Raw genomic sequence first — 18,408 nt, forward strand, 5'->3', positions numbered from 1 at the left:
AACCAGGCAACCCCCACAAGTACTTATGCTGGCTAACAGATGTAAATCATTCAGCTGCGGCAATGAAAACTAAATCTCCGAGCACTAAAAAATACTTGGAGGACCCCCGAGCGTGCTCAAGAAATCTCGAGTAACGAGTATATTCGCTCATCACTAGTGGGGACGCCCTCACTATGCTACGGAGTAGTACTAATCTGTTAAGTATATGAGAACACAAACAAGACAGACAGGACAAAACAGAAGCACAGTCCCACAGAACTTTCACAGTTAAAAACAGTAAGCAACAAAAGTGTAAAGCCCAAGGCAACAAAGTAACAAAGACAACAAGGAAAGGCTTCACCAAACACTGCTCAATACTGGTAAAACCTCCTTGTGACACCCAGGCGGTTGTGCCGTTAAGTAGTAATAGCAATTGCAGCCATTACAATGTCCCTAAGAGTTTGCTTATTTTAATGCCAATATCTTATAATAAGATATTGGGCCTCATAAATTAAAACTGTCAAAAATGAAAAATAAATTGTCTTTGAGGCTCATGACACCAATTACAGCAATGCTTTCATTTGTCAAGAGAACTATAAGAAATGAAAGCTCTACGGCAATTGGTTGTTGTGGGCAACAAGTAGTTTTTCTTTTAGACAGTTGTGGTAAGTCTGCCACATGGTGTTTTGCATTTTTTAGCTACACAACATTGTAAATTGACACACTATTCAGGATCTGTTAATGGATAACTGCTATAAAAACTTCCTCCATGTAGTTTGGCTCCTCAAAAACGTTAACATTGACATTTTTCAGGAAGACAAAGAACAGTTACAAGTAGAAAAAAGGTAAATTATTGTATATACAACAATACGTACATGTTCCTAAAGAGCCATAAACACCTTATTGCTTTAGATCTGTTCAAATTAGATAAAACTTTATCATTTAGCCATCAATCACGCCCAACATTGTTTATTTGGCACACATTGTCGTTGATGCTGCACCACGGCAAGTTCTTTACAACATAATGATTAGTTTATAAGCACAGTACTTACACACGTAACATAATATTACACATGCTTGTTATACATATACAATACGTTGGATATGCAATTACCATTCCAGAAGGTACAAGAACAGGGTACAGCAAATAATGTTTTAGCGGAAAGCTTAGAAGTGGTCTGTACTTAATTTTAATGAAGGTCAATCTGTAAGACAAGTAGCAATACATAGAAGTGTTTCTAACCATTGTGGGTAAGTCCATCAATTGATTTCAAAGACCTGGCACTCACGAAGAGTGCAAAGTCAGGAAGGCCAAAGATTCTCAGAACTCAAAAAGTGCAATATGTTCTGCGAAACTATGAACCCAAAATCAACTAAATTCCAAATATTTAAAGGGAATCTGTCAGTAGGATCAACCCTCCTAAGCTGTATATATAGGTATGTAGGTCATAGGAAGCTGAATAAAATGATACTTTGATATCGGAGATCCGAAGTCTTATTTCAGAGGAATCCACATTTTTCTTATATGTAAATGAGCTGTTCAGGAATATAGGCATGACACAGATCTGTCTTCATAGCTTATTCTAAATGAAAAGGGTTGTTACTAGTGATGAGTAAGTGTACTCGTTGCTCGGGTGGTCTCCGAGTATTTGTAACTGCTCAGAGATTTAGTTTTTGTTGAGGCAGCTGCATGATTTACGGCTGATAGCCAGCTTGAGTACATGTGGGGGTTGCCTGGTTGCTAGGGAATCCCCACATGTATTCAAGCTGTCTATCGGCTGTAAATCATGCAGCTGAGGCAAGGAAAACTAAATCTCCGAGTAGTTACAAATACTCGGAGACCACCCGAGGGTGCTCAGGAAAACCCGGGCAATGAGTATACTCGTTCATCACTAGTTGTTACCAGTGCGAGACATGTAGATCAGGAGAGGAGACTGTTAGTCATTACATGTCTCACACTGGTAACGCCCCTTTCATTTAAAATAAGCTCTGGAGGCAGATTCTCAGATAAATCAGCGTTTGGCATAGAGATCTTAACAGCGCATTTGCATATTTAGGAATTTCTGGATTTCTCTAAAATAAGACATTGAATTACAGTTAATCATGGTATTATTTATGTAACTTCCTATGACCTGTATGCCCATCTAGATGGCTTAGGAGGGTTGATCCTAGGGAAAAAATTCACTTTAAGATATTTCATGATAGTGAATGGGGGCTCAGGGCCGGTGCTGTGGGTTGTTTCTGACTTCTCTTCACTCTGAAACCCCACTTATAAACAGATATTTTTCCCATGTGTGCTGTGCTGTTGTGCTCACTCTGCACTTACTTTTGGGCTGGAAGCCTCTGCTACATCTCTGTTTTTGTGACCGGGATTAGTAACACACACACCAGGAGTTCTCGGGACAGCTTCAATAGGATTGGTTTTACTGTACATTTCAGATACATCCGGCTGCGGCATACTGTATGGGGCAGAGCCCCCTCCGTTGATGTTCCATAAAAGAGTACACTTCAAGGTCTTGCCTCCGGCCTATCCAAACTGTTTCCACTTCAACAGCTCCTAATGGGACTAGGGAACAGGGACTCCCCATCAAGCAACCCGGCTTTGCTGAGACCCGCTACGGTTTCCTCTTTCTCTTCCCAACTGGTTTCTTCCTCTTAGGAGACAATGAGATAAGGACTACAATGCCCCGAACCATCCAGGATTCTACGCTACACTCTCGGTGCACCTGCCTGCTGTTTGGAAGCTTGGTACTGTTAGGGCCCATCACAGCTTGTACTTGAAACTTTCAATAACACTGTCTGAGACTCCCTGTACAGGCAGTGCCTCCCCTTTATTGTTAGCTATAACCCCTCCCAGTGTGTGGGCTATTCCCAAACAATTTAACTGTATCTTACCCAGTGTGAACAAACTATATCCCTAGAACACTCCAATGGTTCTCCCATTGGACAGCCCTACCCAATCTCTGAGGACGGCCTTGAGGTTACACCTTCAAAAAACCGAACACAAACCGGCCAGAAGGATAAAATACATTTTTATATATAACATATGCAAAATGACAAAACACTTTCATCAAATTGAACCCACTGGCCACAACGTCTTGAGCACCACTCACCCTCTTACAATACATTTGTGATCATTAACATGATCATCTAAAGCCCTCCCATACACATTTTATTACAACTGTATGAACCTTTGACCAGTTGACCATACATTAGTATGGATAAATTGAGCTGCCAGCTTAATGTGGAGGAAAAGTAATCTTGCCTGGGGACAAAACACCAACTGGACATCTGTAGGTGGAGAGCCAATAATGGTCCAATAATTTCCAAAATTGTCAGATATTTTAATAGCAGGCGAATATATATCACACATGGAGTCAGCATGACGTATACAGTATGCAGAGACTTTGCTGTGTGTTCACAGTATATTTCAAAGGGTTCACTTTCTACCAGTTTGATTCCTAATTTACATAGTACTTAATTATTCTGCACTAAAATTACATAAACATATCTAAAAGCTGAATAAAAGTTTCTAGTGATATAGGGAAATGAGTGGCAATTCATCCCTAAAACCACAGTAAAGGCTGGAAAGGTGTGTTTGATCTTCTATAAAGGAAGCTTCACAGATGCCAAGCTCTGGGTCATATTCAAAGACTGTAAGACAATCAGAGCTTCATGTATTTTGCTTTCATATTCCTTTCATTGTTTTCTCTGCTGTTGTAATATTCAAAATGCTACAGAGTCTGAGATAGTACATGATTGTATTACCATTATCTAGAAGAGTGCATGTACTGCAGCCTGCCAACAGCCGCACGATGCTGCTATAATGACATTTACACAAGGCATTGGATGTCTAATACAAGGCGCCATGTACAAAACGTTCTCTGCCTCCATGTTTAAAGGGAACCTGTCACCAGAAAAAGCTATTAACCTACAGATACTGGGTTAATCTGCAGGTTAACAGCGTTATTATGCTGGCCAGCGGCTGCACGCAGCCTAACGGTGCGGGTTGAAAACAAACTTTATTCTCCCCAGCAGCGTTCCTGTTTCAGTCAGGGGTGCGGCACTGGTTCAGTCACCTCTGTGCGGCTGTAACCGCGCCCCTGGCCCTGACTGACTGAGCCCCAATGAAGAGGGAGTGTCAGTCTGGGCTGGGGTGTGGTTACAGCCGCCACCACTCTGTATACTTAAGAGTGGTGACAGAACCCACGCCGGCGCCACCCATGCGACTGAAACCGCGCCCCCATCAGTTACTAACAGCTGAGTCCCCAGCATCGGGGCCGGGGCACCGTTTCAGTTGCCCCTCTGTACACTCCTAGCAGTGACTGAACCAGCGCCAGCGCCACCCCCGTGACTTAAATGGGAACGCTGCTGGGGAGAATAAAGAATGTTTTCTCCCTGCAGTGCCAGGCTATGTGCGGGCGCCAGCCAGCATTATAATACTATTAAGCCACTTATCGTAGGTGAGCCTAATTTTGGATTTGTTTACAACCATAGCATCCATCTAGTGCAGTAACTAAGGCAGGATACACATCACGTTTTATCTTCGGTTCAGCACCTGCGTCGGGATGGTGTCCAATCTTCTGCAAAAACGGAATTTGGGATTATGCACTGACAGGGCTATTGACAGTAATGATGTAGATGGAGTCACAGTGTGCTCTGTCCTACCTAATTTTTGGCCACATATGCCTAGTTGAGGTGGACAGCAAGAAGAAGTTTACTGCGTCTTGGACCCCTCTCCAATAGGCTTATACAGCTGAAAATGATGTACGACAGAGCACACTGTGACTCCTTCTGTAGCATTACAGTTAATGGCCCCGTGCCTTAAAGAGGTTGTCCACTACTGATCGCTTGGGGTCTAACACCCGCCACCCTCACTGATCAGCTGTTATCGGTATTGGAGAAAGTGGCCGTTAGCCGGAGGTACTCGCTTGCAGATCCAGCTGTCTTCTGACCGTGGGCGCTGCAGGGTACTAAACATCCGCCTCCTATTGATTTGAATAGGAGACGGATGTGCAGTACCCTGCCTGCTAGAAGACGGCCAGCTCCGTGAGTACTTCCAATCAGACACTGATGGCCTATCCTAAGCATGGGTCATCAAAGCTAAAGTAGTGGACAACCTCTTTAAACAAAAAGTCATACTCATCTTACCAATCTGCACTTTGGAGCAGCTAAGAATCTGTAAACTTCTTTTTTATTTAATAACATTCAAATTTGTTTTAAGATTTTTCCTATGGTTCAACAACAACTTTTCCAGGTTTGCAGCATATGCTCGTAGCGCTATATAAACAATTCAGAAGCGGAGAAAACAGCCAGGAAAGGCGTTTCTGCATTCTGTATGAAATCTACTGGACAAATAAATCGCTCTGATCTGAGAATATATAGTATTTATGAAATGATCGATAGTCCCATCTTAATAGCAATAGTCTTAGTACATAAAGATCCGTCCCAGGGTCATAAAGTCTCAGCCAATATTGATTTTTCTGTTGAGTAAGCAGAAGACTAGCATTCTTGCAGATCTCCTTGGGCTTCTATCAGAAAATACTAGAATAAAAGAAAAAGAAGAATTTTCTTTTTCTTGTGATTTTTACTCTAGTCTATTGTTGATCGTTGTCGTTGTTGATTATTCACTGTTCTGTGATAGCATGCGGCATGACTAGACAGAAATTAACACTTAAAGGGGTTGTCCCCTACGGACAAAACACCATATCAACATGTATAACCTACAGGAGACATGAAGTACAAAGTCCAAGTATATAAAAAATATAACAACTTTTATTACAGAAATATAAACAATAACTCTCATTTTAAAAGAAAGGAGATGGAAAAGTGGCGCACAGGGCTGTTCTCCATTGCACTACCACATACAGGTTATAATGGGTGAGACGCTTTTTTGGTTACCTATTCCTGCCATGGTCTGATTCCATTTTACAAACATCTTTGGGTTTGTCTCTTTTCTCACTATATGTCATGGTGTAACTTTGTGATTATGTAGATATTCCCTTTTTTCTGTACAAATCAGTTTGGTCTCCTAACCCCTGGCAGTTGATTAATGTTTACAGCATTTTTTATATGCCATACTATTATAAAGAGTGTATGTTATTTACACGTCTTTTATTCCATGCCTAATACGTTTACTTGTGGACTTGTGTAATGGAATTTTTTGACACTGTGTGCCACTTTTCCATCACCTTTCTTTTAAGGGGAATCTATCACCAGTTTTTTGGGCTACCAGGTAAAAATACCATTCAATTCAGTGCCCCCTATGCCTTACACAAGTACTTCTGATACCCCCTGACTCCCCACGTATGATCCATAAATACCTTTTTTATTCCTCCCGCCTTGTATGTTAATATGGTCGGTCCGGTCCGATGGGTGGGGCTTAGTGTCCGTCTCTCTCCCCCCCCCCACTTGCTTCTACGCATGCCTTGCGATGAATTTCGGCAATTGCGTAGTTTTCACGCGTGCGCATTCCAAAGGCATCTCGCGCGTGCACAGTATGATTTGCCCAACAGTGGGCAAAGCAGAAAAGCTGTATTGCACATGCGCCGGCAAATGCGATTGCTTTCTATGGCCCTGAACACAGAAATGGCAGCGAAATACTTCCGGCACATAGAAAGCAATCGTGTATGCGCAATACAGCTTTTCTGCTTTGCCCCTTGGAATGCGCACGAGCGAAAACTACGCAATTGCCTAAAGGAATGCGTAGAAGCAAGCGAGGAGGGGGGGAGAGACGGACACTAAGCCCCGCCCATTGGACCGGACCGACCTTATTAACATTTAACCCCTTTCACACACTCTGCAATATATGTGCGTCACAGTAAGGGTGTGTGTATGGGGTAGGCTTAGGAACGGCGTCCGCTGCATACAGGGCAGATGCCAGCTGTAATACATAGCCAGCATTTGCTGGCACAGTGGTGATCAGCGCTGGCCACGATCACTTTTGTTTATTTAAATACCTCTGTCAATCTTTAATATCGAAGCATCAATTACACAATTGCAGGTTAAAATCCACTAGGGAAGCTAAAAATTATTTAAAAAAAAAAATTAGAAAACAAATATTAAGAAAATGAAAAACATATAAACGTTGAAATCACCCTACTTTTCCCAGTAAATAAAGACGTAAAAAAGTTAATAAACATATCTGGTATGGTATCACCACATCTATAAAAGTTTAGTCTATCAAAACATAAAATTATTTAAAACATTCGTTGAATGTCAAGAACAAAAAATAAAAGGCAAAACGCCTGATTTGCGTTTTTCAGTCACCGCAGTCCCCCAAACAATGCAATAAAAAGTGGTCAATATGCATGTACCCCAAAATAATATCTATAAAATAATCATCTTGGAATGCAAAAAATAAGCTTACACACAGCTCCATCGACAAAAAATAAATAATAAAAAGGTACAGGTTTAGAAAATGGAGACACAGACAAAAACATTTTTTTTTTATTTTTACAAATTCCAGAATTTTTTTTTCACTACTGAAATATAAAAAAAAGTTTGATATTGCGATAATCACATTGAACTATTACTAGGTCATTTTACTGTACAATGAACGCCATAAAAATGAAACCGAAAATTTTTTCACAATTTCTCTCGACTTGCATTTTTTTGCCATTTTTCAGAACATGATAAGCTAAAATGAATGGTGTCATTCAGAGCTACAATTTGGCCTGCAAAAAAGCTATAAATCATATGGCTATATTGACAGAAAAAAAAAAAAACATTTAAGACTCTTTGAAGAAAAGAAGGAAAAAAATTGAAAGAGGAAAAATTAAAAATCAGCCATTTTTGAAGGGGTTAGACAATATGTCATTTTCTGATGACACATTCCCTTGAAGGACTTAGATTTACTTGTTATGATACAATTGATATTATTCATGAATATTTTCTAGTTTCAAAAATGCAAAATGAAACATTTTTCATGAAGTGAACCATTTTTTAGTCAAGTGAACGGAAGTGTCAGGTCAATAGAAAAAGCAGAAGAAACCTCACACAGAAAGTTCTCAAACTTCAATCTACTTCCTAAAATGACATTATGACATCTGATGGCCGTGTTAATTTTCAATTATTTTTGCCAGCACTAGTATTATTTCATTAACTAATCATGACCGCTAATGCTAGATAATGCTAATATACACGATGCAATGTGAACCATATGGCCATAATGCTTACAGACAAGGAGCGTGTGCCAGATCAGAATGTTAGCGGATGCCTGGATGAAAGTTCTCGGTAATAAATTCATTATTGTGCAAATTATTATTTTTTGTTCAAACCAAATGTAATTATCTAATCCAATAAACATTTCTATGCAACAAAGATGAAATAAAATAAATCGGCTAAAGACGGTGATTTTCTGATTACCTATGCACGGTTAGCGGGCTTAATAGTAGAGTAGCAATCAGCTGAGATAGCAGCTGTGCCTGTTTTCATTAGCTTCAATAAGAACGTATCTAATTAACAAAACACTGGACAACTTATTCGACTTAATCAATAATTGCTGTAATTATAAAGCTTACAAATAACATCAGGACCGAACATAAAGAGATGAGCAGAAAATAACGCTTTGGATACCGTGGTTGCTTTAATTTCTGTTACCAACCTCAAACCACAAGTTCTCTTTCTGTAAACTATCCCAACAGGAACATCGCTCACAAACACAATTGTAGACAGTCAGAAGCTGTAGTTGAAGCCATCAAGGCAACTTTACCTGAGTTCTTGTGTAAATTGCTTGAAAAAGTTGCAATTTTTTAGAGCATCATGGAGTTGCGCAAAAATGTTGTGATTATTGCTGTTTTCACGCCAGTTTCTCCAAAATTCGTTATAACTGGGGCAGATTGAGGACCTGACACCACATCTCCTCTAATTCATGATGAGCGGTGGTGTTCTCACAATGAATCTGGAGCGTCAGTCTCCAACATGCGCCCTCATCAAGACCAAGGAGAAAATCAACAGTGTTGAGGAGTTGGGGCCGTTATCTTTACCTATTGCTACTGGTGCATTTTTTATTTTTTATTTTTTTAAAAGATGAGAGTATGGACTACAATTACTGAAGCGGCTAAGGGTCTCCTGATCCAAACTCAACTGCCTCGGAACTGAGTGCCGGACTGTGACATCTGAAACCGATCTAATGCGTATTGTAAAGTTTACTACATTATCATGATGGCACATATTCTATTACATCGTACTTTATTTTAGGTTTTATTGTCAAATCACTTGTTTGTTAATTCCTAACTACAATGAAATGTGACAGCAGGAGACCTGGAAGCTGAATTATCTTGGGATGGTTGGCAGACGTCTCATACTGTGAACCTATTTTAGCATGTGATACAGCACACGCAACATTGTAATTAGTGGTTCTCTTCCTAAGTTTATGTTCACATTTTGAACCCGATCATTTGCAAATATTTAGCACAAAAGAATGGTATGTTCTGCCAAAATGTAACAAAATGTGCGCCAAAATCTCAGGCATAGAAAAAATCACTGGAGGGACTGGAGTGCATTTACTACAAATGTTGACACTTTTTGAAAAGTCCTAAATGTCCTAAACCAGGCAAAACTATCCGGGAACCCTAAACTATATTCACTTTATTGTTATCCTTCATTTCAGTGTCTCAGAGAGATGTGCATATTTTCTGTAACAATAAAAGTCTGTAGCTTGGAATGATTGTGTTGTGTTGGTGCATTTCTAACAGACTGAAACAAAAAGACAACTCCCCCCGTAAAACAAAAACAAATCACAATTATATATTTTTTTCCCTCTTGAACATATTTCACCGTTTTTAAATCTCTTTAAAAAGTTTCCATAGCAAAGATATCTTTATAAAATAACTTAATAAATGTTGCTTATTAGGCCGGGGTCACACTTGCGAGTGCAATGCGAGAAACTCGAGCGAGTCTCTCGCTTCAGTACCCGGCACTGCCGCTGGCACTCGGGACAGGAGCGTTCAGCTGCATAGAAATATATGCAGCCGCACACTCCGGTCCCGAGTGCCGGTGGCAGTGCCAGGTATTGAGGCGAGAGACTCGTGCGAGTTTCTCACATTGCACTTGCAAGTGTTGCCCCAGCCTTACTCCGAACCCCTGACGATCCAGTGCCGATGCCCACTGGACTGATCTCTGAGGCCACTGATTGGCTGCAGGGTCAGGTGACTGATAGATGGGAAGTCACAACGTCCGGTGGGATGATGCCTTGTAGATCAGCCTCACAACCAATCAATGACCCCAGTGGTCAAGTCTATAAATAACAGGATATTATCACTCCTGATTGGACCACTGCGCGAAATCTGTGGTGTGGAGGGAGACTGCTGTAGTATCAGTTATTTATTAATTTATTGCTTTAGAAATTTTTTTAAAGAAGTCCAAGAAAAACCCCTTTTAAACTTAATAAGATCCTTTTATTTTGTACTTTCATTTCTGCCAAACAAGAGACTCAGTATATATGGAAGCAAATGCAAATGCTGTGAAGTCTTGTCGAAAATATTTCTTTGTATTTACATAAAATAATCCAAACATGCCAGAGTCTGGGGATTAGGGTAGTCTGCCATCACCACTTGTCACATTCGAATTTTCCTCAAAGCGTAAAATACAGATGAAAATGACATGAGGAATTTGTGTAGCACAAGTGAGTCAGCGGCTGAGCCACACCGGGCTCAGAGCATAAACAGTAAGCAGCTGCCGCCATGGAAGGCTCGGGCCAGGTAACTACACAGGTGACTTGTCTAGAGGATAAACAAGCTTACCTTGGAGGAGACGATCCTGTTATCTGGATACCTCTGAGGAATGTAAGCATCAGTGCCCGGAGGAGGCTCCTTGTGACCAACATAAATAGTGCGATTGTCTACCCAATTTTCTTCCCCAGTGCACTAGAAAACAACAAGGGTTATAGCATAGTATTATTATTATTATTATTATTATTATTAATAAGATGCTGCATATTATTCTATAAGAAATTCACAAGACACACCGTGAGAAAAGCTAGTTAGAGAATATCATAAAAAAGGGAGTAGTGTCTTCTGCAGTTTCTAACACTTAGGTCGCATGCACACGTTGCGTTGTTTTTTTTCTGCGCAGTTTTGTCACAAAACCTGATGGATTTCCTAGTCCCAGCAAAGTGAATGAGAATCCTGAGTCTCGTGCACACGTTCCTTATTTTTGACTCGCAGATATCAATCTGCAGCATGTCAATTCTTTCAGTGTTTTTGCTGCAGATTTCATTGAAACTAATTAGCAAGGAAAAATCTGCACCAAAAATGCAAGTTAAAAAAAAAACATGGCAATAGCATATGTATTTTACACTGCGTTTTTCCTGCCAGGAGATGCAGAAATTTCTACATCAAACAGGACTGCTAAATGTATACATATTCAGCAGTTACTGCCTAATTTTGCCATTTTTCATGTTGGTAGTGTCGAGAGACTTTACACAGCAATATTCAACTCATCTTTTCTAACCATTCAGACCAGCCACCACTGAGTGGCTCCACATCCCGGTAATAATTGTTCTTTACAGGGTATATAAGGTCACATAGCCGTGATTAGCAAAAAAGGCGGCAATATTGGCAGTACTCATCAATTCCATTTATCTATATACATGTCCCTTAAGCATTTAGCAATTGATTCATTTTGTGTGCTTGGCTGGTATACAGGTCAGTGGCCTGATCCTGAGAGCTTTTTCTTCAGGCTTAATACCAACTGTGATTTCTGTACGTCTACTGTATGGAGGGCTGCCATCAGAGCATTACTGCCCTTACTGGTGTAAGGGGCCCAGGAGCAGAAGCAAAGATGAGGGCCCAGACTGGGTGAGACACGCTGCCCCCCTTTTTTTGCTTCTGCTGACCGAGCAGTTTTAAAAAAACTCTGTGAACAGAGGTGGAATTCAGATGCTTCTGCAGAACCAGTTGCAGAACCGGGTGATCCGCAGGAGCACATGCATGCATAGTCGACATGGGATTTTAGAAATCTCATCCACTATTCTGTAACAGCTGGCCGCTGCAGTTTTGACTCTGCATAAGAACACAAAGACAAAACCGTAGCAATTCCTGAACGTGGGCACATACCCTTTAGAGGCCAGCAGCTCACGTCCCGGGCATGTAGGGTCACTGTCATGGGCCAGTGCCTCAAATGGCTGAGGAAGAGTCTACCGCTGGGCCGTGGCCAGGTAAGGAGAATTTTATTTTTCACTAAAATCCGCAATATGGAGAGACATATGGGGGGGGCAGGGTGAGAGGACATACATGTGGACAGGATGGAGATATATGGGGGACATATGTGGGGGAAGGTTGGAGACATGTGGGGGGACAGGATGAGGGGACATATATGGGGGCAGGATGAGACATGGTGGGGCAGGATGAGGGGACATATATGGGGACAGGATGAAGACATATGGGGGGGCAGGATGGGAGGATATATGGAAGCAGGATGGAGACACATGGGGGCCAGGATGGGGGTCGCTATTACAGGAAGGTGCTAGGATATAGGACATTATTACTGTTGGGGCTAATTAAGGGATATAATTACTGCGATGGTATATTTTATTTTTGAGAATACTGTTTTCAGTGGGGGGTCCTGGTATTGTTCAGGGTGACACTGTCACTTTTTTCTTCATCTGGCATAGTGTAGAAGTTGAGGAAACATTGGGGAATGCGTTTTGGAAGTGGTGCTCTGGATAACGGTGTTATTTTCTGCAGAGACGAGTCCTGGCTGGAAGAAGTGATGGCGGTCTGTGCTGGATGAAGATGAAAAGCGAAGATGAATATCTTCAACTAAAGATGTCACTGGTTAGTCAATGTGTACACTCTGCACTTGTGCTATACATTGACACTATATACAGAGCTCCTGTGTATAATGTCACTGGTGATCACTGTATTACCTGTACACTATATACAGAACTCCTGTGTATAATGTCACCGGTGATCACTGTATTACCTGTACACTATATACAGAACTCCTGTGTATAATGTCACTGGTGATCATTGTATTATCTGTACACTATGTAGAGAAGACCTGTGCATAATGTAATATTAGTGTGGTTTTTTAAATTTATGATCAGTATTGTAGTATTCAGTCGCTATGTGGTGGTAATATGTGGTCCGGCCATAGTGTGGTGGTATTTGTCCCTTGTATGTGGTATTATTCGGTCACTTGTGATGGTAATATGTGGTCTGGTCATGGTGTGGCAGTATTTGTCCCTTGTATGTGGTATTATTCAGTCACCTGCGATGGTAATATGTGGTCTGGTCGTGGTGTGGTGGTATTTGTCATTTGTCCCTTTTATGTGGTATTATTAGATTACTATGTGATGGTAATATGTGGTTCAGCCATGGTGCTAAAAAATGTATGTGATACATTCCCTTAACCCCTTCATGACCCAGCCTATTTTGACCTTAATGACCTGGCCATTTTTTGCAATTCTGACCAGTGTCCCTTTATGAGGTAGTAACTCAGGAACGCTTCAACGGATCCTAGCGATTCTGAGAATGTTTTTTCGTGACATATTGGGCTTCGTGATGGTGGTAAATTTAGGTTGATAACACAGGTCAACAAAAAAAATTTTTTTTTCTGGTGTCCAAAATATTTTAATGAATTTGGGGTATTTTTGGGGTGCTGATTCTGAATATGCTATCAGTTTTGCCAGATTGGCTCAAGTTTTTGACATTTTTGGTATCTTATTTATAGCACTTGTTGGTAAATGCGACGCATCATCTCATTAATTTCTTTGGATTAGTACTTGAACTGAGCAGTTCTCAATATAGTTTTGTGTTAGTGTTCTAAAAGTTTGTTCATAGCTTGATTTTTGCACTAACTTTATGTTGTTGTCTGTTTTCCAGTGAAAAGCATGAACTCATCAAGAAGAAGTTGTCTTAACGATCCAGACTCATTCTGTTACATTTGTGGTGAATACACACTGCCAAAACATAGAAGAAACATAACAGACTTCGTAAAAAAAGTGTATTTTGCCTATTTTGGGGTTATGCTTGGGGACCAAGACAAGTTTTGGGCACCACACATAGTGTGCAAAGCATGTATCGAATTATTACGAAAATGGAGCAAAGGACAAAGAAAAAGCTTCAAATTTGGTGTTCCAATGGTGTGGAGAGAGCCAAAAAATCATCATGATGACTGTTATTTCTGTGCAGTGCAAGTGCAAGGATTCAATGAGCATAAGAAACGAAAATGGGAGTAACATGGAATCTGCAAGAAGGCCTGTCCCTCATTGTGAAGATGTGCCTGTACCTGTGTTTACCATAAATAACAGTCATCATGATGATTTTTTGGCTCTCTCCACACCATTGGAACACCAAATTTGAAGCTTTTTCTTTGTCCTTTGCTCCATTTTCGTAATAATTCGATACATGCTTTGCACACTATGTGTGGTGCCCAAAACTTGTCTTGGTCCCCAAGCATAACCCCAAAATAGGCAAAATACACTTTTTTTTACGAAGTCTGTTATGTTTCTTCTATGTTTTGGCAGTGTGTATTCACCACAAATGTAACAGAATGAGTCTGGACCGTTAAGACAACTTCTTCTTGATGAGTTCATGCTTTAAAACTGGAAAACAGGCAACAACATAAAGTTAGTGCAAAAATCAAGCTATGAACAAACTTTTAGAACACTAATTAACACAAAACTATATTGAGAACTGCTCAGTTCAAGTACTAATCCAAAGAAATTAATGAGATGATGCGTCGCATTTACCAACAAGTGCTATAAATAAGATACCAAAAATCTCAAAAACTTGAGCCAATCTGGCAAAACTGATGACATATTCAGAATCAGCACCCCAAAAATACCCTAAATTCGATGAAATATCTTTGGCACCAAAAATGCTGTTGACCAGTGTAATCTTTGCGTTTATTTGTGAAAAAAAAAATCGCAATTTTCAAATTTTGAATTTTTATTCTGTTAAACCAAACAGTTATGTGACACAAAATAGTTAATAAATAACATTTCCCACATGTCTACTTTACATCAGCACAATTTTGGAAACAAAATTTTTTTTTGCTAGGAAGTTATAAGGGTTAAAATTTGACCAGTGATTTCTCATTTTTACAACAAAATTTACAAAACCATTTTTTTTAGGGACCACCTCACATTTGAAGTCAGTTTGAGGAGTCTATATGGCTGAAAATACCCAAAAGTGACACCATTCTAAAAACTGCACCCCTCAAGGTGCTCAAAACCACATTCAAGAAGTTTATTAACCCTTCAGGTGTTTCACAGCAGCAGAAGCAACAAGGAAGGAAAAAATTAACATTTAAATTTTTAGTCACAAAAATGATCTTTTAGCAACAATTGTTTTATTTTCCCAAGGGTAAAAGGAGAAACTGGACCCCGAAAGTTGTCGTCCAATTTGTCCTGAGTACGCTGATTCCCCATATGTGGGGGGAACCACTGTTTGGGCGCACGACAGGGCTCAGAAGGAAAGGAGCGCCATTTGAATTTTTGAATAAAAAATTGGCTCCAATCTTTAGCGGACACCATGTCGCGTTTGGAGAGCCCCTGTGTGCCTAAACATTGGAGCTCCCCCACAAGTGACCCCATTTTGGAAACTAGACCCCCCAAGGAACTTATCTAGATGCATAGTGAGCACTGTAAACCCTCAGGTGCTTCACAAATTGATCCGTAAAAATGAAAAAGTACTTTTTTTTCACAAAAACTTTTTTTCAGCCTCAATTTTTTCATTTTCACATGGACAACAGGATAAAATGGATCCTAGCATTTGTTGGGCAATTTCTCCTGAGTACATCGATACCTCATATGTGGGGGTAAACCACTGTTTGGGCGCACGGCAAGGCTCGGAAGGAAAGGCGCGCCATTTGACTTTTTGAATGGAAAATTAGCTCCAATCGTTAACGGACACCATGTCGCGTTTAGAGAGCCCATGTGTGCCTAAATATTGGAGCTTCCCCAAAAGTGATCCTATTTTGGATGTGTGGTGAGCACTTTGAACCCCCAAGTGCTTCACAGAAGTTTATAACGCAGAGCCGTGAAAATAAAAAATAATTTTTCTTACCTCAAAAATGATTTTTTAGCCTGGAATCTTTTATTTTCCTAAGGGTAACAGGAGAAATTGGACCTCAAATGTTGTTGTCCAGTTTGTCCCGAGTACGCTGATACCACATATGTGGGGGTAAACCACTGTTTGGGTGCATGGCAGGGCTCGGAAGGGAAGGCACGCCATTTGGCTTTTTAAATGGAAAATTAGCTCCAATCGTTAGCGGACACCATGTCGCGTTTGGAGAGCGCCTGTGTGCCTAAACATTGGAGCTCCCCCACAAGTTACCCCATTTTGGAAACTAGACCTCCCAAGGAACTAATCTAGATGTGTGATGAGCACTTTGAACCCCAAGTGCTTCACAGAAGTTTATAACGCAGAGCCGTGAAACTAAAAAATATTTTTTTTATCTCAAAAATGATTTTTAGCCCGCAATTTTTTATTTTCACAAGGGTTACAGGAGAAATTGGACCCCAAAGTTGTTGTCCAGTTTGTCCTGAGTACGCTGATACCCCATATGTGGGGGTAAACCACTGTTTGGGCACACATCGAGGCTCGGAAGGGAAGTAGTGACATTTTGAAATGCAGACTTTGATGGAATGATCTGCGGGCGTCATGTTGCGTTTGCAGAGCCCCTGATGTGCCTAAACAGTAGAAACCCCCCACAAATGACCCCATTTTGGAAACTAGACCTCCAAAGGAACTTATCTAGATGAGTATTGAGCACTTTGAACCCCCAAGCGCTTCACAGAAGTTTATAACGCAGAGCCGTGAAAATAAAAAAAAACATTTTTCTTTCCTCAAAAATAATTTTTTAGCCCAGAATTTTTATTTTCCCAAGGGTAACAGGAGAAATTTGACCCCAAAAGTTGTTGTCCAGTTTCTCCTGAGTACGCCGATACCCCATATGTGGGGGTAAACCACTGTTTGGGCACACGTCGGGGATCGGAAGGGAAGTAGTGACGTTTTGAAATGCAGACTTTGGAATGCTCTGCGGGTGTCACGTTGCGTTTGCAGAGCCCCTGATGTACTTAATCAGTAGAAACCCCCCACAAGTAACCCCATTTTGGAAACTAGACCACCAAAGGAACTGATCTAGATGTGTGGTGAGCACTTTGAACCCCCAAGTGCTTTACAGAAGTTTATAACGCAGAGCCGTGAAAATAAAAAATAATTTTTCTTTCCTCAAAAATAATTTTTTAGCCCGCAATTTTTTATTTTTTCAAGGGTTACAGGAGAAATTGGACCCCAAAAAGTTGTTGTCCAGTTTGTCCTGAGTATGCTGGTACCCCATATGTGGTGTAAAACGCTGCGGAATCCGCACAAAGGATTGACATGCTTTGGAAAATACAACGCAGCGTTTCCATGCGGTATTTTCCGCACCATGGGCACTGCGGATTTGGTTTTCCACAGGTTTACGTGGTACTGTAAACGTGATGGAAAACTGCTATGAATCCGCAGCGACCAATCCGCTGTGGATCCCCAGCCAAATCCGCACCGTGTGCACATAGCCTAATTCTAACCCTAATTGTAACCCTAACCCTAATTGTAACCCTAACCCTAATTTTAACCCTAACCCTAATTGCAACCCTAACCCTAAGTGCAACCCTAACCCTAAGTGCAACCCTAACCCTAATTCTAACCCTAATTGCAACCCCAACCCTAATTGCAACCCTAACCCTAATTGCAACCCTAACCCTAATTGCAACCCTATTTCTAACCCTAACCCTAAGTGGAACCCTAACCCTAAGCTCAACCCTAACCCTAAGTGCAATCCTAACCCTAAGTGCAACCCTAAGTCTGCAGTGTGATTTCTAGAAGTGTGTTCTAAAAGTGTGGATTACATTAGAATTAAAACCTGAAAGATGTATACAGACTGTGCCCTGCTACCTGCCACCATCGCACTCTAACAAGCATCTCTATTCTTCCAACAGGTATGTTCATCCAGCTCTCCTATGAAGCGCACATAATACATCACCCAGCTTTGCGCATAGACTTTCCCCTGCTCCTAGCATTGTGATGGTATGTTCATCCAGCTCTCCTATGAAGCGCACATAATACATCACCCAGCTTTGCGCATAGACTTTCCCCTGCTCCTAGCATTGTGATGGTATGTTCATCCAGCTCTCCTATGAAGCGCACATAATACATCACCCAGCTTTGCGCATAGACTTTCCCCTGCTCCTAGCATTGTGATGGTATGCCTTTCAGCTAACCCCCAACTTACTCTGTGATATTTATGACCTTGTTTACTTAGTCTTGATTGTATGCATCTGGTCGACCCTTAATTCTCTGACCAAGATGAGCAGAGACCACTCCTCTCTGCTCCACACCTGACCGCACTTAGTTTTCCATATATTGCATAGCACAAGTCTGCAGGACTTTAGTCTGCAGTGTGATTTCTAGAAGTGTGTTCTAAAAGTGTGGATTA

General features: G+C 40.9%; 1 protein-coding gene across 6 annotated transcripts in view; it reads right to left on the minus strand.

Moving 5' to 3' along the window:
* The window catches only part of ATP11A (ATPase phospholipid transporting 11A), a 227,158-nt gene that overhangs the window by 89,659 nt on the left and 119,091 nt on the right, over positions 1-18,408 (minus strand). For all 6 annotated transcript variants that reach the window (XM_077296971.1, XM_077296970.1, XM_077296973.1 and 3 more), the window contains exon 2: positions 10,725-10,847. In XM_077296971.1, coding sequence (XP_077153086.1) covers positions 10,725-10,847 — 123 coding nt within the window. The remainder of the gene's footprint in view (positions 1-10,724; positions 10,848-18,408) is intronic.

The sequence above is a fragment of the Ranitomeya variabilis genome, chromosome 3 (assembly GCF_051348905.1).
Source record: "Ranitomeya variabilis isolate aRanVar5 chromosome 3, aRanVar5.hap1, whole genome shotgun sequence".
Lineage (NCBI taxonomy): Eukaryota > Metazoa > Chordata > Amphibia > Anura > Dendrobatidae > Ranitomeya > Ranitomeya variabilis.